Source organism: Saccostrea echinata, unplaced genomic scaffold (genome assembly GCF_033153115.1).
Source record: "Saccostrea echinata isolate AGI-Se365-2 ecotype Australia unplaced genomic scaffold, CSIRO_AGI_Sech_v1 ptg000002l, whole genome shotgun sequence".
In the NCBI taxonomy this organism is placed as follows: Eukaryota; Metazoa; Mollusca; class Bivalvia; order Ostreida; family Ostreidae; genus Saccostrea; species Saccostrea echinata.
The window spans coordinates 22,270,694-22,295,697 of NW_026889751.1; the positions used below are offsets into that span (position 1 = coordinate 22,270,694).

Consider the following 25,004-nt stretch of genomic DNA (forward strand, 5'->3'; position numbering starts at 1 on the left):
TTCAGAACTTATGATTATGCATGAAATATTGGTAGTTAGTCTTCATATCATGATAGTCATACATATGGCACAATAAAAAATCACGATATACAGTTATAACTGATAAAACAGTGAGAGATTTTTTTCTACACAAGCCTCTAGCTATGGCCCACTATACTGCTAATTTATATATGCTATAGAGGGAGTCTAGTCAGCTAGTATTAGAACACCTGTCAGGAAACACACAGAACAGAACAGATTATTTATTTCTAATCTACATTCTGCCAGGGTACTGAGAACAGAGGCTTAGAAGTTAAAACTCTGAATTATACCTTGTCCTGTAATCTTTCCATTTAAAAGGCAGTAAATTACACAGATAACATATATACACTACCTAAACAAATTTTCATATATTGTTAAAAAAAACAACCAAAAAAGTATAAGATTACCTTTAAGATAGCGGCCAATCCGTAAGTGTTAATCCCTATGGTGTGATGGAGATGGAGTGGGACACCACACTTATCACAGGCTTTGAGGGCTTCGGCCAGAACCCCGAGTTCCACAATCCGGCGGCCAGTGGACCAAGTGTTGTCCGGCTCAGAGGAACTGTCCCCGTCAATAATGATGTCCTCGTTGACATGACCAATGTCTGGGTAAGTCTGAGGAGCGGCATGACGTAGCCCTGGGCATCCCGCGTAGGAATGATCTTTTCTAATCGCAGACCGAATTCGAAAACGTTTGGATACTTTTTCTCTTCTCTCTCTCTCCTTAGCGGTGCAGAACCAACTCTTCTTGTTAACTTTACCCATTTTTGACGTTTCACCTTCCGTCGATGTTTTGTAAACAGACGACAATAGTGCATGTCGTAAATTGCGCGAAACGCATTCGGAAGAATGATCTCGGCTTAAAATATATATAAGTGCTTTTTAAGTATCTACTTATAAAACGTTTAAATAAAATAAGTCTTAACATTATATTCTTTGAAAGCTCCTTGATCAGAAATTTTACATTAGATCGAATAACGACATTTCGAGTTGCGCAGTGGATTCAAAAGTGTCAGGAGCGAACATCTTTAAACAATATCATTTCATTTCACAAAATCATATCATTTTTAAATATAAACTTTGAAAAAACACTTTTACCGGTACTCAATTTTTACTATTGAGAAGAAATTCTCTACTTGATATTAGTTAGGTATTTTACTTTCAGCATAAATACAGAATCAGCCTTATAGGATTCCAGTCTTTTAGCCAGTAGAGCATTCCGGGAGCATAACATCCCCAGTAATGAGGCTGCTTCTTTTATTCTAAAAGTAAAATAAAATTCATTTTAAAACCATGCATCTAAGAAGCATATTAAAGCTAGTAATAGTTGACATCACAGGTGCCCAGGTAACCTTAACGAAAAGAACACAATTTTTGTTTTCAGAATCAGCAGGTTTTGTGTATGTTTTTAATGTTTACCTGCTGTCACTATGATTGTGTGTTTTAGCGTTTATCTGACGTTCCTGTTTTTTTTATAACTTTGTGTATTTTTTAATGTTTACCTGACGTTCCTGTACGGAGTTGTCTGACAATGACACACAAGCAAACGCACACAGAGGGAGCTCCAGCTTCAGGTACTGCTGTCTCACCACAGATATAATGTTAGTGTCACTCAGCACAGGGCACCTGTTGGTAATTAGTGTACTCATGATTACAGGTTATAAATCTAAATAGAATAAAGATAGAAGGGTTAAGGTACTTCATAGAAGGGTAAAGGTATTTTAAATTTGTTTTACCTAATTATCAAATTGAAGATGTGAACACAAGTGTCTAATTGGTCCTCTGTCAATGGGGCAACCATTGAAACATACAAGAAAATCAGTATCTAATCCAATTTCTAGCCAACTGTCTTGCCCTCAATTTTTTCCACCTCTAAGATGTCACTTTATCATTGGATAGCTGGTGTCGCTTACCTACCATCTATATATTGTGGACAGCCTATAGCTATTATTTAGACAGTAATATGGCAACTAAGAATACAGTCATTTTAAGTATGGTTATTAAAAGTCAAATTATTTTTTTTTTAAATTGTAACATTATTTTCTTCTTTTAAAAAAATATGAATTATGGTTTGGGGCAATGTAACAATGTAGCTTTGAATTTTAGAGTAATGTCCCTTTTCTAATGACGATCAACAAAGAACAAGAAGAATTGAAGGCGACTTCCTAAGTTGAGTGTAGAATAAATTAATTTATGTATTAAAAGTACAGTATAAACTTTATTTTGATCTTTACCTACAAAAACAATTAGGTTTGCTTGGCTTTTTATAAGCTTGATCAATTTGACATACATTATGCATTTCTCCAGACAACTAAAGCTTAATTCATAAACATATTAACCTGACCTAAATCAAAAGATTTACAAACACTGTGTAACATTTCTTTTTGAACACAGCAAATTATTCACAAGATTTTATAACTGATTGTTTACAAGAGGTATAAATATTTAACCTTTTGTAAGTGGCGTGACTAACATGGTTTGCCAAGCTCCGGAGAACACGGAAGCCTGCCAGACTTCTGGTGCTGCATTCAGTCTTCCTACCACATATTCCAGCTGGTCCATCTAAAACAGAAAACATTTGTACACCTACACCGCAAGACAAAAATTAGTGGTTCTACTTTAAAATTACCTGAAAATTACCTCTAGAAATTTGTATGAATTTACATGTATTATTGTAAAACTGAGTTGATACAAAATTCATACCAAACCAAAGTGAACAAGCTGTTGTAAAACTCCATTCCAGATCTGAACATCATAAATTTTATAGTTCAAACACAGGGCAGCTTCCAGCATGCAGGCCTGAATATGACAAATGATGTAGAAATGTTCATTTCTTTTTTAATTTGTGAAAGTAATCAATTTAAAGAGAGTCAAAATCCACTGTGGATTAAACTCAGGCAAACAGCTATGACATACATGTACAGTAGGTTAGAGAGATTATGAAGCTCACTTTGATGAATCTTACCTGTAAGATGTTACCTGTAAGCAGGGTAAAGTCTCACAATAAGTGAGTGTTCAGTAAGCTCCATTCATTTTATGTAAATTCATTATCAGATCTTCTTTCATTAAACAGCTTAAAATAGTTATACATGTAACTTGCAGCGTTTAGCAAGAAGGTATCTCTACATACATCATCTACGCAAATTTAGTCCAGGTAAAAATCCTTTGGAATGGACCCATTCCATAAAACTTAATCTGGTTATGCAATTATGTAGAAAAAAATTTATTGTCAGACTTCATGCTTTGTATTGAAAGGGAATTGATGAAAATTCTAGAAGTAGAATTCCATAAGTAGATTTAGTTATGATGTATCCCAATCTTTGATATTTTCATTTTTCACATTTTCTTGACATTGCATTGGGAGTATTAGGAAGAGAGTTCAGATATCAATCTGTGCATAAAAAAATGTTGGGCAACTATGAATAAGCAATTTTTTATTTTAAATTTTTCTGGCTCCTCTGAAAAATTGGCATTAAACCTTCAAATGCTTGTTCAACATCTATCCTACCTCCCTTTACAGTGACTTACAGATTTTTGATGACTGTGGTTCCTCCTTTGATCAGTGACTTACAGATTTTTGATGACTGTGGTTCCTCCAGATTCCTTTGATCAGCCCCTCCTTGTTGGAGGATTCAAACGTCTCCACTGAGTGCAGTATGCGGAGCTTCTCCAGGGCTATCAGGTAACTGGTCCTCTTCTGCAGATTCCTGGATAAACAACATGGGAGATATTTCAAGATGATGAATTAAAATGAAGTTAAACAATATAACCACTTAAAAAAATCAATAAAGCATACAGAAAAAAGCAGTTACATTATGTTTTTTGTATACATGTATTTTTCTAGTGCAAGGATACAAAACCATAATATTCAATATTAAATCACTTTTAAAAAAAATCCCTACCTAAGGTCCTCAATATTACGACCACACATTTTCTATACAATCTCATCTTGACGTAATTCCAGCAAGCAATGCAAGGCTCGCATCTTACACATGTTTGTGACTGAAGTCATTTCTCCAGTATTCTGATTCTAGCATACAGAATACAAATAAAGGTGAAAAAAAAAATAAAAGATACAAAAAGGTGCTTGGCTTTAGAATCATTTGAAAGCAGTTTAGATAGAATTCCTTGTAAATATAACTTTGCTGTAAATAAAGTGTTTGCCTTTTCATGAAAGGCTTTGTCTCACTTATACAAGTAGATAACATCTACAAAATTTAGTCTTATGTATATTAATCAAATTGCTTTTTTAATGCTTTGTCAAATCATCAAATTCTAGGTCCAAAAAATTACCATCAAAATTGTAAAAAAAAAAAAAAAAAAAAAAGTTACCAATATACAAAGTTTGAAGGAAAACAAAGTTTGAAGGAAAATTCACCTCAAAAACAAAGTTAAGGAGAAAAGTGACATTCTCCTCAGCTGATCCTTGCTGAAAGAGGTACATAATTCTGCTCAAAGGAAAAAGACAAAACATCAGTTGTTTGAGCACTAAAAGATCATGCTCCAGTTCACCAGACATGAGTTATACAAAGTCGTTACCTTTTTAAGTTGATAATTTCATCTTCTGTATCATTCATCATGCTTTGTTCTGCCAACTTTAGACTCTCAAAGTTAAATGTTACAGTCTGAAATCACAATCAACAACAATTTTAATTTTCAATACAAACCTAAATCTTTTCGGAAAATATCCCTTTTTTCACAATTTTAAGCATAATCTTGCAAAAGCTATTTGTGAATGAAAGAGAGTTAGATAAATACATGCATATGTATACATGTATACAAATAATATCATCAAGAAAGGCTTCCCTGAATTCGGACCACTTACATTGTACCGACTCTCCATCAGACAACTTGGAGGATAATACAAGAGGCCCCAAGGCCTTGAATCACTCTTCTGATAAACTGTACAACCTATCACTTCTATTCGAAGCCTCTAAGTATCCTGTATATTTAGGCAAAGCCTTGAAATTCCAAAGGTAGGTCATCATGACCTACATTTTAGCTGAAACACTCTGAGAACCCAAGATGATTCTAAGCCAATTAGTACATGAGAGTAGGTCTTGTTGACCTGCTTATCACTTGTCATTCTCCGAGGACCTGAGATGGATCAACTAAGTTTGATGATTCGATGCCAATTAATACCTAAAATATTTTTAAAATTGTAAACATAAAATTTCAACAGTAGGTCACAGTGACCTACTTTTCAGGTGACATACTTTCAGAACCCAAGATGCATCAACTGACAAAGTTTGATGATTCTAAGCCAATAAGTACCTGATATATTTAAGTAAAGCCATAAAATTAAATAAAAACGGTCACAGTGACCCCCTTTTCAGTCGGCTAACTCTGCGGACCAAAGATGCATCAACTGACAAAGTTTGATGATTCTAAGCCAATTAGTACCTGAAATATTTAATTAAAGCCATAAATTTTCAAAAGTAGGTCACGGTGACCTACTTTTCAGTTGACCTACTCCGAAGATCAAAGATGCAACAAATGACAAAGTTTGATGATTCTACGCCAGTTAGTACCAGAAATATTTAATTATAGTCATATAACTTGAAAAGTACATCGCGGTGACTTACTTTTCAGTCGACCTACTTCGAGGACCCAATATATAATAACTGACAAAGTTTAATGATTCTAAGCCAATTAGTACCTGAAATATTAAATACAGCCATAAAAATTTCAAAAGTAGGTCATGGTGACCTCCTTTTTAGTTGACTTACTCCGAAAACCCAAGAAGCATCAAATGACAAATTTTGATGATTCTAAGCCAAATAGTACCCGAAAATATTAAATACAGCCATGAAATTCCAAAAGTAGGTCACAGTGACATACTTTTCAGTTGTTGCACTCCGAGGACCCAAGATGCATCAACTGACAAAATTTGATAATTCTAAGCCTATTAGTACCTGAAATATTTAATTAAAGCCATAAATTTTCAAAAGTAGGTCACGGTGAGCTACTTTTCAGTTGACCTACTCCGAAGACCCAAGATGCATCAACTGATAAAGTTTGCTGATTCTAAGCCTATTAGTACCTGAAATATTTAATTATAGTCATATAAATTGAAATGTAGGTCACCGTGACCTACTTTTCAGTTGACGTTTTTCGAGGACCCAAGATGCATCAACTTACAAAGTTTTATGAACATAGGCCTTAAGATGTCCAAATTATGCCTCTTAAACGCTTTGAAATCGAACGCCTGCAAAGTTCAAAAAGTAGGTCACTGTGACCTACTTTTTAATAAATATGTTTTATGGCCCCAAAATACACCATCTTACAAGATTTAATGATTCTAAACCTTTCAGTATTTGAATTAATGACCTTAATTGTTTTGAAATGATAAGCCATAAAATTCAAAAAGTAGGTCAAGGTTACCTACTTTTTAGTCGACGTACTCCGAGGACCCAAGATACATCAACTGACAAAGTTTGATGATCATAGGAATTATTAAATTGTTCAAAATTTGCCTCTAAATCATTTTGAAAAAGAATGGCCGCAAAATTTAAATAGTAGATCATTGTGACCTACTTTTGAGTCAACATGATACGAGGTTCTTAAATGCATCAACTGACAAGATTTGATGACCCTAGTCCTTACAGTAAGCAAAATATCAACATTTCTAAAAATGTAATTTTTGGTCAACTTTGAAGTGACCTTGAGACCATGCCCCTGCCCCAGGGTGATGACTTGAACAATTTTCTTTAATCTACAACATATCCTCCTCCTTTTTTGTAAGTTTGGTGATAATCTGCTCAGTGGTTCTTGAGAAGATTTCTTAGCAACAAGTACTTTTGTTTCTATTTTCCTAATTATTTTCCGGTCACAACCCTAGTTTTAGTATAAACGGAAGCCCTTGGGCCAAGGATACCCTGTGACAAATTTGACAATAATTGGCCAAGGGATTCTTGAGTTATGGCCCATATTCTAAAAAGTTTACATACACCGCACAAATGGCCATAGCATTAGCTCTTTGAGCCTTTGGCTCAGAAGAGCTAAAAAGCTCAATATAAACATACTGAGGATTGCTCCCCTGAATTTTAACCTCTTATTGATTCTCTCCATCAGCTGGATAGATTTATTTATTATTGTTGAGGAAAGCTTCTCTGTATTTTATTACTTACTGACTCTCCATCCGCAAGTTTGGAGGATGAGGATGGAAGCCATTGATTGATGAGGGTCAGTCTCATCTTATGAAAGTCAGTGTGGGTCACTCTAGCTATCTCCTCAGCCACCTTGTGGATATCTTAAAAACATGTTTGTGAAACACTGAAACGTCAAGGTCACAGGGTCAAAATTCACAAGAGGCTAATGGGCCACATCGCTCACCTGAGTGAGTTCAGTACTGAAAAGTTTACATGGAAGGGGGACTTGAATTTTAAACTACCTGATGATGCTTTCATATCAATATAACAAATCGCTTTGCTGTTTTTGAGCAGAAGATGTTTCAATATATTTATTTGTAAAAATTTGATCCCCCATTCTGGCCCCATCCTATCCCTTGGGGATCTCATTTGAATAAATTTTATTCTACACAAACCGAGGATGCCTCCATATCAATATGACTAATCATGGCTTTTCTGTTCTTGAGAAAAAGATTTTTCTTATGTATTCCTATATGCAAAACTTTGATTCCCCATTGTGGCCCAACCCTATTCTGGGGGGTCATGACTTGAACTAAGTTGAATCTATGCTTCCATATAAATATGACCAATCATGGCTTTGCTTTTCTTGATAAGAAGAGATTTAAAGAATTTTCATATGTATTCTTGTGCTAAACTTTGATCACCCGTTCTGGCCCCACCCTACCCCTGGGGGTCATGATTTGAACAAACTTGAATCCACACTACCTGAGTATGCTTCCATATAAATATGAACAATCTTGGCTTTGCTGTTCTTGAGAAGAAGATTTTTATAGATTTTTCTTATGTATTCCTATGTAATACTTTGATCCCCCATTGTGGCCCCATCCTACCCCTGGGGGTCATGATTTGAGCAAACTTGAATCTACACTACCTGAGAATGTTTCCACATAAGTTTCATCTTTCCTGGCCCAGTGGTTCTTGAAAAGAAGCTTTTTAGATGATGCCATTATTTTTTTTTACTAATTTCTAATTATCTCCCCTTGAAAGAGGGTGTGGCCCTTCATTTGAAAAACTTGAATCCACTTCACCCAAGGATACTTTGTGGCAAGTTTCGTTGAAATTGGCCCAGTGTTTCTTGAGAAGAAGTCAAAAATGTGAAAAGTTTACAGACAGACAGATGGACAGACAGACAGACAGACGGACGCCGGACAAAATGTGATCAGAAAAGCTCACTTGAGCCTTCGGCTCAGGTGAGCTAATAATATATTTAGAGTGTCTTATCACAAATAATGAACATGCGAAATATGAAAGCTTATCTCTTCTCATTCAAAAAGTTGATAATAACATATACCTCATAAAGCTATAGCTCTATTAATTTTCTTCCTCTAACAGATCAACCTCACACAGCTGTAACACTTCTATTTGATCATCACCTTAGAGGTAACTCCGTTTATTATCCATCACCTCACCTAGCCATAGCATCACCTTATTTAGAGGTGTAGTGGTCAGACATGTTCAATTGCCAGAGAGCACAGTCAGTAGAGCTCCCAACTAGAGACTGGGCCCGGGTTTGAATCCTGGTCTGGACCATCACATTTTCTCCCTTGCCAGTTCATCTGGTGACGTGACCATGCCCTGAAAGTGACAGGTGAAAGACCTGCCAGGATTTCTTCAGGGGCAAAGACCTCTAAGGAAAGAGGAATATGGCAGTCAGACAGGTTTGACTGCCAGTGGCCAGATAGCTCAATTAGTAGAGCACCTAACTAGGGGGCCTGGGTTCAAACCCTGGACTAGTCCTTTGCATTCTTCTCCCTCACTGGTTACAGGGGTAACTCTGCTGTCTTATCACTTCACTGTAGTTATTCTACAGTGATTGTTCATCACCTCACTTAGAGGTTACTACTGATTGTCTCTCTCCTCATCTAGAGGTAGAATCAACAATACATTTAGCATAGGCCATAGCTGTTTATCACCACTTACTCTGCTAATTGTCTCTTAACTCACCTATTGGTAGCTCAGCTACCATCCATTTAGCACAGACTATAGCTGTTTCACAGTTAGACACCTGCTTCAGAAGCTCCTGTACATCACTGAGAAGTTCTGTGTTGGCTTCCTTCATCTCCCAGTTCCACTGCGCCTTGTCCACAGCATTATTTCCGGGCTGATGACCGGATTTCTTCCACACCCACGTGTCTCTGTACCATGTTTCTGATGGTCATCAAGAATAACTGGTCTCGGTCCAGCTAATCAAACAAACAAGTAGAGATAAACAAACACTGCCTTACAAAGAAACTATATGGATAACTCTCAGAATGCTAGTAAAGGGAATGCCTATTATTTACCTTTAAAAGTGGTGCCATGTTCAACCAGGTAGCTATAGTCTCCTTGGTCAACTCTGGTGCTGCAAATGAAATATAGATATTGATTATAATTCTGTGTCATGTACTTCTCACTCTGAGATTTCTATACTTTATCACTTTATCACGTAAACATAAAAAATACTGTTCAACAAGGAACAGTATATTTGTATCTTTTACAATGTATTTATAATAGAAAATTCCTTATTGATGATTTTGCAGGAGTCGTCATTTACCAGGGGATGAAATGGAAGATGGTTTCTACTGGCAGCAGGTAAACACTTCATTATTTGAAGCTTAAAATGTTGTAATTTTTTTTTAGTAGCTCGTAATTTAACATCCCTGAGTTGCATACCAAATAAAGTCTGAAATTCTCTTTTCAATATTTGGTAAAATTATAATTCTTTTCTAATGCAATTACAATGCCTTTTTTACATGCAAGAGGAATGATTTCTAGGAAATAATGAGACAACAACAAACTCACATCATCCCTGTTTTCTCCTGAGTGGTGCTGTACCTCATACTTAGTGGGTTCTGACTTCCTCTTATAAACTCTCAAGTAGTTGAGCAACAACAAGACCTACAAAAAAATTAAGCTGTCTGTGAGTGACTTAACACATTAAAGGATACATTCAAAACAGGATACTTAAACTCATGTATATTAACTGTCAAAAATGTACATTGTATTTTATGTGGCCATAGGCCATTGTTTTTTTTATGGAGAAAGTTTCGTTGGTCAAAAAAAAGTCACAAATGGGTTTCAAATTGACTAAACTGCAAAAAAAAAAAAAAAAAAAAAAAAAAAAAAAAAAAAAAAAACAAGATGTGTTTGTGAAACACTGATGTCCCCGTATGGCAGCTTATGGCGAAGGTTAAAGTTTCTTCAAATGCAAGTCAAAATCGAGGCCAAAAGATAAGAAATGTTGATACCCAAAGAAAGGTCTTGTCTCGAGGAATACACCTATGAAATTTGAAAGACCTAGATACAACTGTTCAGAAGTTATGGCGAAGGTTAAAGTTTTTTGAATAAAAGTCAAGGTCAAGGTCAAAGTGGTTGGTATCCAAAGGAAGAACTTGTCACAAGGATTACATATGTGAAGTATGAAAGCCCTAGCACCAACCATTCAAAAGTTATGGCCAAGGTAAAAGTTTTTCAAAAGTAGGTCAAACTCCTAGGTCAAGGTCAAAGGGTCAAAGTGGTGGTTGGTATCCAAAGGAAGGTCTTGTCGCAAGGATTACATATGTGAAGTATGAAAGCCCTAGCTCCAACCATTCAAAAGTTATGGCCAAGGTTAAAGTTTTTCAAAAGTAGGTCAAACTCCTAGGTCAAGGTCAAAGGGTCAAAGTGGTTGATATCCAGAGGAAGGTCTTGTCACACGGAATACACATGTGAAGTTTTGAAACCCTAAGCACCAACTGTTCAAAAGTTATGGCCAAGGTTAAAGTTTTTCAAAAGTAGGTCAAACTCCAAGGTCAAGGTCAAATGGTCAGAGTTGTTGATATCCAAAGGAAGGCCTTGTCACAAAGAATACACATGTGAAGTTTGAAAGCCCAAGCACCAACTGTTCAGAAGTTATGGCTAAGGTTAAAGTCTCATAAAATTTTGCAAAAGTAGGTCAAACTCCAAGGTTAAGGTCAAAAGGTCAAATATGATGGTACCCAAAGAAAGGTCTTGTCACAAGGAATACACATGTGAAATATGAAAGTCATAGCTCCAACCAATCAAAAGTTATGGGCAAGGTTAAAGTTGACAACAGACAGACAGACAAACAGACAGACAAACGGACAAACAGATAAACAGACAAACAGACAGACAGGACAAAAACAATATACCCCCGGGATCTTTCGATCCGGGGGCATAAAAAAGAGGCCCAAGGGCCTTAACGGTCACCTGAGTATTACACAGCAATTGAGAGGATCATAGGATATAAAATCAATTGATAGATGAAGCTTTGTTTCCCAAAAGCAAGAAAAGTAGGAAGATCAGGATCAACAAAATAATTGGTCTAATATTCAGTAACAACTCATAAATTAAGTTCTAATCTGTAACCTTCTCATCACTATCACCATGTAGACTATTAACAAACTATCAGTCTTTAATGCCATAATATAACCTCTCACATTGACCTGTTTTGGTCTTTGAAGAACATTTAATAAGATATTTTTGTCTCATTTCTATTTATCTATTATTTACAGGTCTACCTGATCATTAAAACTAAGAAAGTACTTTTTGTATTATAAAATAAAAATTCTAGCATAATTCTCTTATTCTATTAACCTTTCAAATACATTATTTACAGTAGGTGAATGGAAAAGGGGAATAACTTCTCTTAGTAGAATAAAAATAGAGCCCTGCCCAGGACCTGATTGCTTGACCAAATCAAAATCTGGTAAAAATACCATTGCTTATTAAAACTTTTACTCAGTTTGCCTCTGATATGCCCAGAAGCAGAGAATTTCACATGTATAATGTATTTTCAGTACAGATTCAACACAGCTCTACCTAACACCAGAACCCATGACCCAGGGTCAAGAAATTTTCAAATTTGGAAGATTTACCCCCAGCATCATAACTATGCACTTCAAAGAATTAACACATTTCCACTATATTATCAATAGCTCAATAGCCCCACCCCCTTCCCCGTAATGCCAGAACCACTGACCCTGGGATGGGACCACAAGTTTTAAAATTTCTGTTAGAAGCACTCTTATTCATCATGACTATGCAATTTGTTTATATGCTCAACACTAAGGAGCAGACAGGATTAATTAATAGAATTAATGCCTTTTCTTTATATTATCAATAGTGCCCCACCCTTACACCAGAACATCTGACACAGGGACAATGTATCTCAAAATTCTGAATGAAGCACTCTTGCTCATTATAGCTACACACTTAGTTTCTTTGCTTTATAACCAGAAGCAGAGATAAACTTTTTCAAAGATATTATGCTTCATCACTATATAATCAATAGACCCCCCCTTTCCACCAGAACCCCTGACCCTGGGGCAATATATTTCACAATTTTGGAAGAGGAATCCTTGCCTATCATAATCTTGCACTTAGTTTGTTAAAATAATCTCCAGGGGTAGAGAAGATTTTCAAAGTATTAATGCATTTTCAGATGACGACGGACGAAAAGAGATAGCAATAGGTCACCTGAGTCACTCAGGTGACCTAAAAATGTTGTTTTGAATAATGGATGGTTTATAGTGGCCTCCTTCTAACCTCATTAAATAAGATAAAATTTTTGATTCTTAATAAAGGACATTATTGTTTCCCTTTAATTTTTCTTTTTTCATGTACCTTGTCTGGATGAAGTTGATTTACCTGAATTTCCAGTCTCTGCATCTCATTCAAAAGGAAAGCCAAGGTTTCATAATTATAGGAATCTGTCTGAAAGCTAAAAGATCAATTTCAAAATGCAGTGTATTTCATGCTTCACATCCAAAATCATCAAAAGTCCACATGATCAAGAAATTCCGTTTTATAATTTCAGGTGTACCTTGCTGTACATGGTTACTAGTTTTTTCATCAGATATTCTTTGGCACTGATTTCTCTGATAGCAATTCGAGCTTTATCTAGCTTTGATGTTCCATTCAACAGATCCGGATATTCAGGTGTGGTGAAGACGTGATCCAGATACAGCATCAATGCCTCATCCTCATCCAGACAAAACTCCCTTTCAATTATAAATTCAGTGAAAGTAAAAGCTAGACATTTAATGCAATAGTGTATCTTGTTGAATTTTTGTTTTAATTTCTGAATTCTTACCGACAGAATTCTTGGATCAGGGACACAGAAGCTGCCTCACTTTGAACAAGTTGCGGCAGCAACTTTCTTTTTTCACAGTCAGGATTTCCAAATACTTCACTGAAATTAATCTACAAAAGCCATAGCTTCATCAATTGATAAGTCACATACTCGTTTTAATGTTGCACACTCAGCAAAGAAATTTTGTGGTATTCATGTGTATTTATTTTGAGAAATTGATATCTCCCTTAACTCTTTACATTTGCCTTGTTTTTAGTAATTCTTAGTAGATTAGGCAAGTATTGTTTCTCTACTTCCCAATGAAAAAAAATTTTGGTGTGATATTTCTCCTTACGTTCTCACCTTCATTTTCCCCAGTCTGTATGGTATTTCTCCTTATATTCTCAACTTCATTTTCCCCAGTCTGTGTCCCCAGCTGGCATTCTTTTTCAGTTTCTCACACATCTCTATCGCTGAGGCCTCTCTATAAAGCTGACCAATGCCTATACCCACATTACCTATAGCCTGTAAATAAACATGTTCACTTTCAGTGCACACACATTACCCACAGCCTATAAAATAATCATGTTCACTTTCATTATCCAAACAAAATTATTAATATTATAGTGAATACTGTGTACATACATGTAACACCATATACTTTTCTCATTATTTTATTTTTTTATCATGAAGAGGCTTACATTATATTTTTAGCGTAAAATGTTCAACACAATTAAAAACATATAGTCATTATATTGTCATTACATACACCGTACATGAATTCATGAATCTTACCCTCAGTTTCTTATATTTGTGTCCCGAGGCTTTGATCAGGCTCATCATCATCTTCAGTCCCTCGTTTTTAGGTCGGTTGATGAGTAAAGCCAGGGCCAGTCTGTGATCCACTTCTTGACAGTTAAAAACCTGTATATGTATTCAATGCATGCAATTAGATTTATGAATTGAACCAGAAGTCTCTGAGGAGACTGTAGCTCTACTGGTCTGTACATATACATGTAACAAAGAAACCAGAAGTCTCTGATGAGACTGTAGCTCTACTGGACTGTATGTATAACAAAGTAGCACTTGGATTTGAAACTTTGCAACATGCAACAATAAATAGATTTGTGTATCTTAATGTAGTCTTCTTCTGTGCCAAGTTATATTGAAATCAATCCAAAACTGTAGGGGTAGCGTTTTGAAAGTACTTCACAGAAATTTCTATTTTTAGTAACCATGACAACACCATTCACTGAAATCAAAACCAAAATACATATTATGTAACGTAGTGTATTCTAATTGTGTGCCAAATTAGATTGAAATCAGACGAAAACTGTAGGAGGAGTAACATTTTAAAGGAATTTCACAGAAATTTATATTTTAAGTAACCATGGCAACACTGTTCATCGAAATCAAAAACCGATGGAATAACTAATGTATCTTAGTATAGTCTTTTTGTGTGCCAAGTTATATTAAAATTAGACCAAAACTGTAGGAGGAGTAGCATTTTAAAAAAAATTCACAGAATTTTTATTTTTAGTAACCATGGCAACACCGTTCATCAATATCAAAATCCGATGCACTAAATTATGTATCTTAGTGTAATCTACTTGTGTGCCAAGTTATATTGAAATCAGACCAAAACTGTAGGAGGAGTAGCATTTTGAAGGAATTTCACAGAAATTTCTATTTTTAGTACCCATGGCAACACATTCATTGAAATCAAAAACTGATGCACTGAATTATGTATCTTAGTGTAGTCTACTTGTGTGCCAAGTTATATTGAAATCAGACCAAAACTGTAGGAGGAGTAGCGTTTTGAAAAATTGTTTTCAGACAGACAGAAAGACAGACAGAAAGACAGACAGACGGACGGACAGTCGGACACCTTACTATCGCATAAGCTCTTCTGGTCTCTGACCAGTAGTGCTAAAAAACAAGACAACTTATGCTTTATAACAATCTCCTCACAAGCATACCTTCATGAGAAGAGCTGAGGTGAACTCTCTGATGAGGGGTGAACTTTGCTGCATCAGTTGATTCACTTTATTATTATCCACAGGGTTGCTCGAGTCCTGTGTTAAAAGTATCAATAAATGGGTCAATTCTTTTTTTCAATACACTCCAGATATCATAACATACAATGGAATTTTTTTTGCAATTTTTCTTAATTAAATCTGATTTCATTTTGTTAATGCTTTCTTTGCTGTTTCATTACATTGGCTATATTGAAAGTGAAGACTAAAAATTTCCTGGTTTTGCTTACTCTAATAAAGATATGGAAAAAGATTAAACTTTAAAATGCAGCAAAGAAATAACCTTACACTAAGCTACTCAACTGAGTTATTAAGTTCTAGACACCATTAAACAAATTACATGTTGTTCTGTGGCTGGCATAATGGTTTCCATGGCAGTGAAGGTCATATGAAGGGCAAACTGTAGAGCCAGCAGGTGATGACTGTTGTCCTTGAGATGTTGGAGGACAGGTAACACAGTCTGTTTCTGGGCTGTCAGGTCAGGGCTAAGTTTATCTCCTGTAGACAATCAAAGAAACATTAAAGTTTTCTGAAGAGAGTGAATTGTTCAGCAAACTATGAGAAAAGTAATTTTGCATATATAAAACAGTTTTAAACTTTTTTTTTACTTTCTAAAACATGCTTTTTCAACATTTTAGAAAGTTACATCTTGAAAGTTGCATGGAGTTACATGTATTACAAACATCTCTGTTTTATTCAATCCTTTAATCAAAGAATCTTGAATTCATTCATAATTTGCACCAAAAGGTATACTAAAATTGTTTGCATTTAAAATATATTTCAAATTTCTTCTTGAAAACATTGCCTTTCAAATGGGTGAATAACTTTAATATATAATTTGTGTCTGTAGTTTACCATTAGCTGTGGTAGCTGGCTGTGACTTTGCATACTTTGCGACCAGTGGGAGGACAAACTGTGAATTCATCACAAGAGCATCATCCTGAAACGAGTCATCAATTCTCCAATCTCTGTCCACTGTCCTGCCCTGAACAACTCCCTCCCAAATCTCATCCTAAAATTAGGAAAAATAGAGCTTTAGTTCAGTAAATCTTGTCTCAAAATTCTCCTTGTTATTGCATGTACATGTAGATTTTACAATGTATTGTACAATGTATATTAGGTAAATACTGTACATAAAGCTTGGGGAAAAATATGAGGCATTTCAAAGAAAGACATACAAGTTAGTTTGAAAGAGCTTATTTTTTTCTCCATATGCATATTGCAAATACACGGGACAGGTGTTGGTGTACATGAATTCACCATCTTAACGCAAACTAAACTGACAGGTACACTTTGTCTTACACACACTTGTTTTCTTCTTGAACATGCATTTAAAACTCATCTTAAAGGTGCTTGCAGCCTTACACTGATTGTCAATAGCCTTACAAAGAGTTGTCATCTGACAAAACAGACTTGTCATCTGACAAAAATAAACTGTAAACTCACCTGACAGGTGCATGCTGCCCCAATTTGACTGTTCACAGCTTTTTGAAGATTAACCAGTTATCTCATCTAACAAGCAAACACCATAAACTCACCTAACAGGTGCTTGCTGCTCACAATAGCTCTCTATGGCTTTACAAATTCATATCACTTCACAAATAGTTAACTTACCTGACAGGTGCTGGCTGCCTCACATTGACTATTCACAGCTTCTCATCATCTAACAAACAGTAAACTCACCTGACAGGGGCTTGCTGTCTCGCATAGACTGTCTATAGCTTCACACAGAATAAAATACACACTGTATAAAATAAACACTGTAAACTCACCTGTCAGTTACTTACTGCTTCACACTGACTGTCTACACCATCAACCAAACTTGTTACCTAGCAAATACACACAGTAAACTCACCTGACAGGTGCTTGCTGCCTCACATTAACTGTCTATACCATCAACCAAACTTGTTACCTAGCAAATACACACAGTAAACTCACCTGACACGTGCTTGCTGCCTCACATTGACTGTCTACACCATCAACTAAACTTGTTACCTAGCAAATACACACAGTAAACTTACCTGACAGGTGCTTGCTGCCTCACATTGACTGTCTACAGCTTCACCGAGACTTGTTACCTAACAAAAACCAATAGTAAACTCACCTAACAGCTGCTTGCTGCCTCACATTGACTGTCTACAGCTTCACAGAGACTTGTTACCTAGCAAACACAGGCAGTAAACTCACCTGACAGGTGCTTGCTGCTTCACATTGACTGTCTACAGCTTCACAGAGACTCGTCACTTTACTGAGTGTGATCAGACTCGGCAGGAGACTCGGTGAGCACATGTTCATGGCCTGACACACCAGGTGATGTGTGATCTTAGGTAAGCTCCTCAGGTTCTCTCCTCCATTCTCTGATTCACTTAACAGTTCTTGTAGCACCAAGGCCACATTGTAGAAAATCTCAGCAGTCTTCTCTGAGGGACCCGAGTCCAGCAGTTTCCTAAATCATAAATAATTACATCTCAGACAACAGGCCCAAGAATCATACTGTACTCAATAGTTTAAAAACATATTTTTCAAAAATCTTAACATCTCTACTTGCTAGTGTTGTCAACAAGTACCCAGTTAATCCTTGCAAGTATTGGTTAGTAAAACTGCTGTTACTCAGATTGTAAAAATTTGATAGAAAATATTGACATTATTTATGACAAGATGTCCTAGGACAATTGAAAAGAAAGCCAAAATAAATTCTGTAAATTACAATACCACTCTCTCTCTCTCTAAGTTTGTGACTTTTAGAGTGTCAAAGGTTAGATAATGATAAGATTTAGCAAATATCTTATAAAAGTGTTAACATTTATAATTATTATACCTCTGTGTATTTTTTCTATATAAAAATATGTCGAATAAACTTTCTATTTTATCTTAACAGCCCCTACCGTTAAATAGTTTTTGTGCTATTTGCCCATGGTATTAATAGTCCTCAAACTATTCAACGGCAGCATTCGATTTCCCTCGCTTTTCATCTCGGATCTTTTCTGATTTTATCTAAATCAAGACGTCACAAAGTCCGATAACTCTAAACTGTTTACCAGACGACAATCATGGCAGAGCGCTTTGCATCCTTGACGGAAGGGGATTTAGAGAGTATATTGGATGAAAGGGATGCAGTCAATACTAAAAAAGTAATTAAAGCATCTACTAACATCTTGAATGAATATTTGAGAGCTAAAAACAGTGAAATTACAGACATTACGCAACTTGAGCAAGCAGAAACCCTTCAGGTTGTAACGATACTAAGGAAATTCTACTGCGAGGTTCGTAAAACGGATGGTTCTTTCTACGCTAAAAAGTCCATGATCACCCTGCGATTCGGATTACAGAAGCACTTCCTGAAAACGCGAGAGGAAGATATTGTAAACAATGAACAGTACAAGTCCGCCAATGAAATTTTTAAAGCTGTTTTGGTCAAGCTGAAAAAAGAGGGCATCGGAGACGTAAAACATAAGGACAGTATAACGCAGGATGACTTGAGAAAACTTTACCAAAGTGACTGTTTTAAATTGGACAATCCTCAATCTTTGCAGAATAGAGTGTTTTTTGAGTTTATCTACTACAATTGTAACAGGGGACGAGAAAATGTGAGGGAGGTGAAGAAAGAGGATTTCGAGATAAACACTGATTCCTTAGGACGTAAATACATCAGAATGAAGACAAAAAGACAGACAAAAAATCATCGAGGAGATGACATTAGAGATCATGATGACAAGGAAGGCCGAATTTACGAGAATCCAGGTAAAACATTTTATACAATGTAACGGTAAAATATTAGACCCATCCTTATGATACATCAGAAGTGAAATATAGCTGCTATAAACATGATAAATATTACATGTTATACATGTAAAAGATACAGTTTCACCAACTACTTTATTTTAATAAGATGTACTAATATTTCAGGTGACAAAGACTGCCCTGTTGCTGCATTTCAACTATACTTGAGTAAGCTTCACCCCCAAAATCCTTATTTTTGGCAACGCCCCAAAAAAGTAGAAAATATGTCCGAGAACCTATGGTATGATAACATGGCAGTGGGGAAAAATACCCTCGGTAAAATTATGGCAAAAGTGAGCGAGGAAGCAGGTTTGTCTAAACGGTACACCAACCATTGCATAAGAGCGACATGCATTACGAATTTAGATGAAAATGGCATCGAGACAAGACATATCATGGAAATAAGTGGGCACAAGTCTGAAAGCTCTGTTCGTTCATATACTAAACGTCTTGGGGAGCAGAAGCAGAGGGAGATTTCCAACATCCTGAGTAGCTGTGTGAAATCAGAAACCGAACCAGCACCGAAAATTCCCCGTAAATCACAAGCATCCTCGACTTTACAAGCTCCCAACTTTCCAGATTTTCTGGATGATGCTTTAAACATTCCAGATATTCTGACGGACAGTGTTCTCGAAAACATAGAAAACTTTGAAAACAATTACACGGCTACAAACAATGTCCAAATCCCTAATTATATGGCCACCAACAATTTCCAACTCCCTCATGGTTTTTCTATTCAAAATATTAGTGGATCAAATATCCATTTCCATTTTGATAAGAATTAAATTGCAAAAATGATTCATTGTTCATTGAACTTTTTTGTGTAAATGTTAATTGTTGAACATTTTTATTATTGTTGATTTCAAAAATTTATTAAACAAGAAGAGCTCTGTATGTTGTCTTCTATTGTAATGAAGAGTCTGACACAAGTAAAGTCTACTTCGGTATAATAAAACACCTATTTACTGTCTATTCGGACAATAGCAAGTTTATTGTCCCCCTCGACAGCAACTATTTCCCTCGGCTGCGCCTCGGGAAATAGTTGCTGTCTTGGGGGACAATAAACTTGCTATTGTCCTCATAGACAGTAAATAGGTGTATAATATTACAGAGTACTATTATTAGTACATACCTGCAGATTCTGAGAACATCTTTAATTTCTCCTTTTTTAGCAGCTTGCATGATCATCTCCCCTTCCATCTCAATGTTAGACACCTGTAAAATCTCTGCCAGTCTGAAACATAAAATTACATAGATCTACACAACTCTACATTTTAAATTAATTGCATTGTAGGTCGGAAACTTTAACCTAGTGTCCCAAGCCCTGAATGCCACTGGGTTTATCAGAATAGCTCTCCTAACATTTGTTTCTGTCAGCACAATACACACCTGTAAGCTTCAGTCCAATGTCTGCTCTCCTGAAAGATTACAAGTTCACATTTGTGTATTTTTTATCAATGTTTTTTTTTTAATGTAATATGAAATTCAAGAGTGTCAGGAAATGATTTTGAGCCTTATTAAATTACCTTTTTGAAAAAGTCCACCATGTAGCTATGCAGGGTTTTCCTTCTGAAGTCTGGTTTAACATACTGGTCTAGTGTTAGATAAATGGAGAATTCTTTCTGAAATACAAATACACAGACTGGAACTTGACATAATGGCATTGCCACATTGAAAAAAAAACAATTCTGTATGCTGTTAATTTCACCTAGTTCTTAGTATTTCTCTAAAATGATCAAAATCATACAATACTATAGACAAAAGGAAAACAACACATATGTACACATGTAACTGTATTATGTTTTAATATTAAGAAATACCTTCAATTATAACAACGATAGAACAACATATACTATATTTGCTAACAAAAAGGCAGTTTCAAGTTGTATAAAGTTATCTTGACCAATTGTCAGTCAAATTTATAGAATAGATACCTGAATAAACAGACTACTAAGACATTGAATGTATAGAAGAAAACATACCAGCAATGCATGGACATTTTTTACATTAATCAGTAAGACCTCCAAATCCTCAACTTCAAATTGATCTGGGGAAAAAAGAACATATAAATGTATATCATAACATTCTTTTTATGGACTGATTCTATTTTATCATTTTGTGTAAAGACAAGAGGCCCATGGGCCTTGAATCGCTCTTCTGATAAACGTACAACCTATCACTTCTATTTGAAGCCTCGAAGTATCCTGTATATTTAGATAAACCCTTGAAATTCCAATTCACACTCTGAGAACCCAAGATGATTCTAAGCCAATTAGTACCTGAGAGTTGGTCGTGGTGACCTACTTATCACTTGTCATTCTCTGAGGACCCATCAACTAAGTTTGATGATTCTAAGCCAATTAATACCTAAAATATTTTTTAAAATTATAACCATAAAATTTATAAGTAGGTCAAAGTGACCTACTTTTCAATTGTTTTACTCCAAGGACCCAAGATTCATCAACTGACAAAGTTTGATGATTCTAAGCCAATTAGTACCTGTAATATTTAATTAAAGCCATAAATTTTCAAAAGTAGGTCACCGTGACCTACTTTTCAGTTGCTGTACTTCGAGGACCAAAGATACATCGACTTACAAAGTTTGATGATTCTAGCCAATAAGTACCCAAAATATTTAATTACAGCCATAAATTTTCAAAAGAAGGTCACGGTGACCTACTTTTCAGTCAGCCTACCCCGAGGACCAAAGTTGCATCAACTGACAAATTTTGAGGATTCTAAACCAAATAATTCCTGAAAATATTAAATACAGCCATAAAATTTCAAAAGTAGGCCACCGTGACCTACTTTTCAGTTGTTGTACTCCGAGGACCCAAGACGCATCAACTGACAAAGTTTAATGATTCTAAGCCAATTAGTACCCGAAATATTTGATTAAAGCCATAAATTTTCAAAAAAAGGTCACAGTGACCTACTTTTCAGTTGTTGTACTCCGAGGACCCATGATGCATAAACTGACAAAGTTTTATGATTCTAAGCCAATTAGTAACCGAAATATTTTATTAAAGCCATAAATTTTCCGAAAGTAGGTCACGGTGACCTACTTTTTAGTCAACCTACTCCGAAGACCCATGACGCATCAACTGACAAAGTTTGATGATTCTAAGCCAATTAGTACCCGAAATATTTAATTAACGCCATAAATTTTCAAAAGTAGGTCACTGTGACCTACTTTTTAGTTGACCTACTCCGCAGACCCAAGATGCATCAACTGACAAAGTTTGATGATTCTAAGCCAATTAGTACCTGAAATATTTAATTATAGTCATATAAATTAAAAAGTAGGTCACGGTGACCTACTTTTCAGTTGACCTTTTCTGAGGACCCAAGATGCATCAACTTACACAGTTTTATGATCATAGGACTTAAAATGTCCAAATTCTGCCTCTGAAACTCTTTAAAGTCGAATGCCTGCAAAGTTCAAAAAGTAGGTCACTGTGATCTACTTTTTAATAAATATGTTTTATGGCCCCAAGATGCATCATCTTACAAGATTTAATGATTCTAAGCCTCCCCGTATTCGAATTAATGACCTTAATTGTTTTAAAAAAGATTAGCCATAAAATTCAAAAAGTAGGTCAAGGTGACCTACTTTTTAGTTGACGTACTTTGAGGACCCAAGATGCATCAACTGACAAAGATTGATGATCATAGGCCTTAAATTGTTGAAAATATGCCTCTAAATCATTTTGAAAAAGAATGGCCGCAAAATTTAACAAGAGGCCCATGGGCCACAACGCTCACCTGAGTCAATATGGCCCTGTTGTTCTTCGTCAGCAGATTTCTCCTCTTATATATTCATATAAAGCTTTGATGGCCTGTTCTAAGCATACCCTACCCCCAGGTGCCATGTTTTGAATGAAATTGAATATAAACCTTCTGAGGATGCTGCTATATTCAGATAACTAATCATGGTTTTGCTGTTCTTTAAAACGGAATTTTAAAGATGTCCGACACCCTACCCTGGGGGTTGGGGTTGGGGGGTGGGGTGGGGTCATGATTTGAACAAACTTGAATGTACACTACCTGAGGATGCTTCCAAATCAATATGACTAATCAAGACTTTGTTGTTCTTAAGAAGAATATTTTTAAAGATATTTCCTATATATTTTCTTTCATAAAACTTTGATCCACCATTATGGCCCCACCCTACTACTGGAGGATGCATTGAACAAACTTGAATCTGCAATACTTGGGGATGCTTCCATATCAATATGACTAATCATGGCTTTCCTGTTCTTGAAAAGATCTTTAAAAAATTTTCCTATATATTCCTATGTAAAAATTTGATCCCCCATTGTAGCCCCACCCTACCCCCGGGGGTCATGATTTGAAAAAACTTGAATCTACACTACCTGAGGATGATTCCATATCAATATGACTAATTCTGGCTTTGTTGTTCTTAACAAGAAGATTTTCAAAGAATTTTCCTATATATTCCTATGTAAAAATTTGATCCTCCATTGTGGCCCCTCCCTACCCCCGGGGGTCATGATTTGAACAAAATTGAATCAACACTACCTGAGGATGATTCCATATCAATATGACTAATTCTGGCTTTGTTGTTCTTTAGAAGAAGATTTTTCAGAATTTTTTCTATTATATATTCCTATGTAAAACTTTGATCCCCCATTGTTGCCCCGCCCTACCCCCGGGGGTCATGATTTGAACAAAATTGAATCAACACTACCTGAGGATGATTCCATATCAATATGACTAATTCTGACTTTGTTGTTCTTTAGAAGAAGATTTTTCAGAATTTTTTCTATTATATATTCCTATGTAAAACTTTGATCCCCCATTGTTGCCCCGCCCTACCCCCGGGGGTCATGATTTGAACAAAATTGAATCAACACTACCTGAGGATGATTCCATATCAATATGACTAATTCTGGCTTTGTTGTTCTTTAGAAGAAGATTTTTCAGAATTTTTTCTATATATATTCCTATGTAAAACTTTGATCCCCCATTGTTGCCCCGCCCTACCCCCGGGGGTCATGATTTGAACAAAATTAAATCAACACTACTTGAGGATGATTCCATATCAATATGACTAATTGTGGCTTTGTTGTTTTTGAGAAGAAGATTATTAAAAAAATTTCCTATATATTCCTATGTAAAACTTTGATACCCCATTGTGGCCCCATCCTACCCCCGGGGGTCATGATTTGAACAAACTTGAATCTACACTATGTAATGAAGGTTTCACATAAGTTTCAACTTTTCTGGCCCAATGGTTCTTGAGAAGAAGATTTTTAAAAGATGACACCAAATTTTCACCAATTCTTAATTATCTCCCCTTGGAATAGGGCGTGGCCCTTCATTTGAACAAACTTGAACCCCCTTCACGCAAGGATGCTTTGTGGCAAGTTTGGTTGAAATTGGCCCAGTGGTTCTTGAGAAGAAGTCAAAAATGTGAAAAGTTTACAGACGGACGGACAGACGGACAGACAGACGGACAGACAGACGGACTACAGACAAAATGTGATCAGAAAAGCTCACTTGAGCTTTCAGCTCAGGTGAGCTAAAAAGTAGGTCACCATGACCTACTTTTGAGTCAACATGATATGAGGTCCTTAGATGCCCCAACTGACAAGATTTGATGATCCTAGTCCTTATAGTAAGCAAAATATCAACATTTTAATAAAATGTAATTTTTGGTCAACTTTGAAGTGACCTTGAGACCACGCCCTTTGCCCCAGGGTAAATCTCCGTGCAAATTTTAATCTACAACATATCCTCATCCTTTTGTGTAAGTTTGGTGATAATCTGCCCAGTGGTTCTTGAGAAGAAGATTTTTTAGCAACCAGTATTTTTGTTTCTATTTTCCTAATTATCTCCCCTTGTTAAAGGGTCACAACCCCAGTTTTAGTACAAAAGGGAGCCCTTGGGCCAAGGATACCCTGTGACAAATTTCACAATAATTGGCCAAGGGGTTCTT

The 25,004-nt window shown here is 35.9% G+C and overlaps 2 protein-coding genes across 2 annotated transcripts in view; both read left to right on the forward strand.

Moving 5' to 3' along the window:
* LOC133174849 (tripartite motif-containing protein 2-like) overlaps nucleotides 1-25,004 on the forward strand; it is a 231,287-nt gene that overhangs the window by 202,769 nt on the left and 3,514 nt on the right. The window lies entirely within an intron of this gene.
* LOC133201537 (zinc finger MYM-type protein 2-like) lies at nucleotides 18,082-19,926 on the forward strand. Its single transcript, XM_061337343.1, has 2 exons — nucleotides 18,082-19,003; nucleotides 19,169-19,926. The coding sequence occupies exons 1-2, from the start codon at nucleotides 18,313-18,315 to the stop codon at nucleotides 19,825-19,827; spliced, it is 1,350 nt and encodes a 449-aa protein (XP_061193327.1). The 5' UTR covers nucleotides 18,082-18,312; the 3' UTR covers nucleotides 19,828-19,926.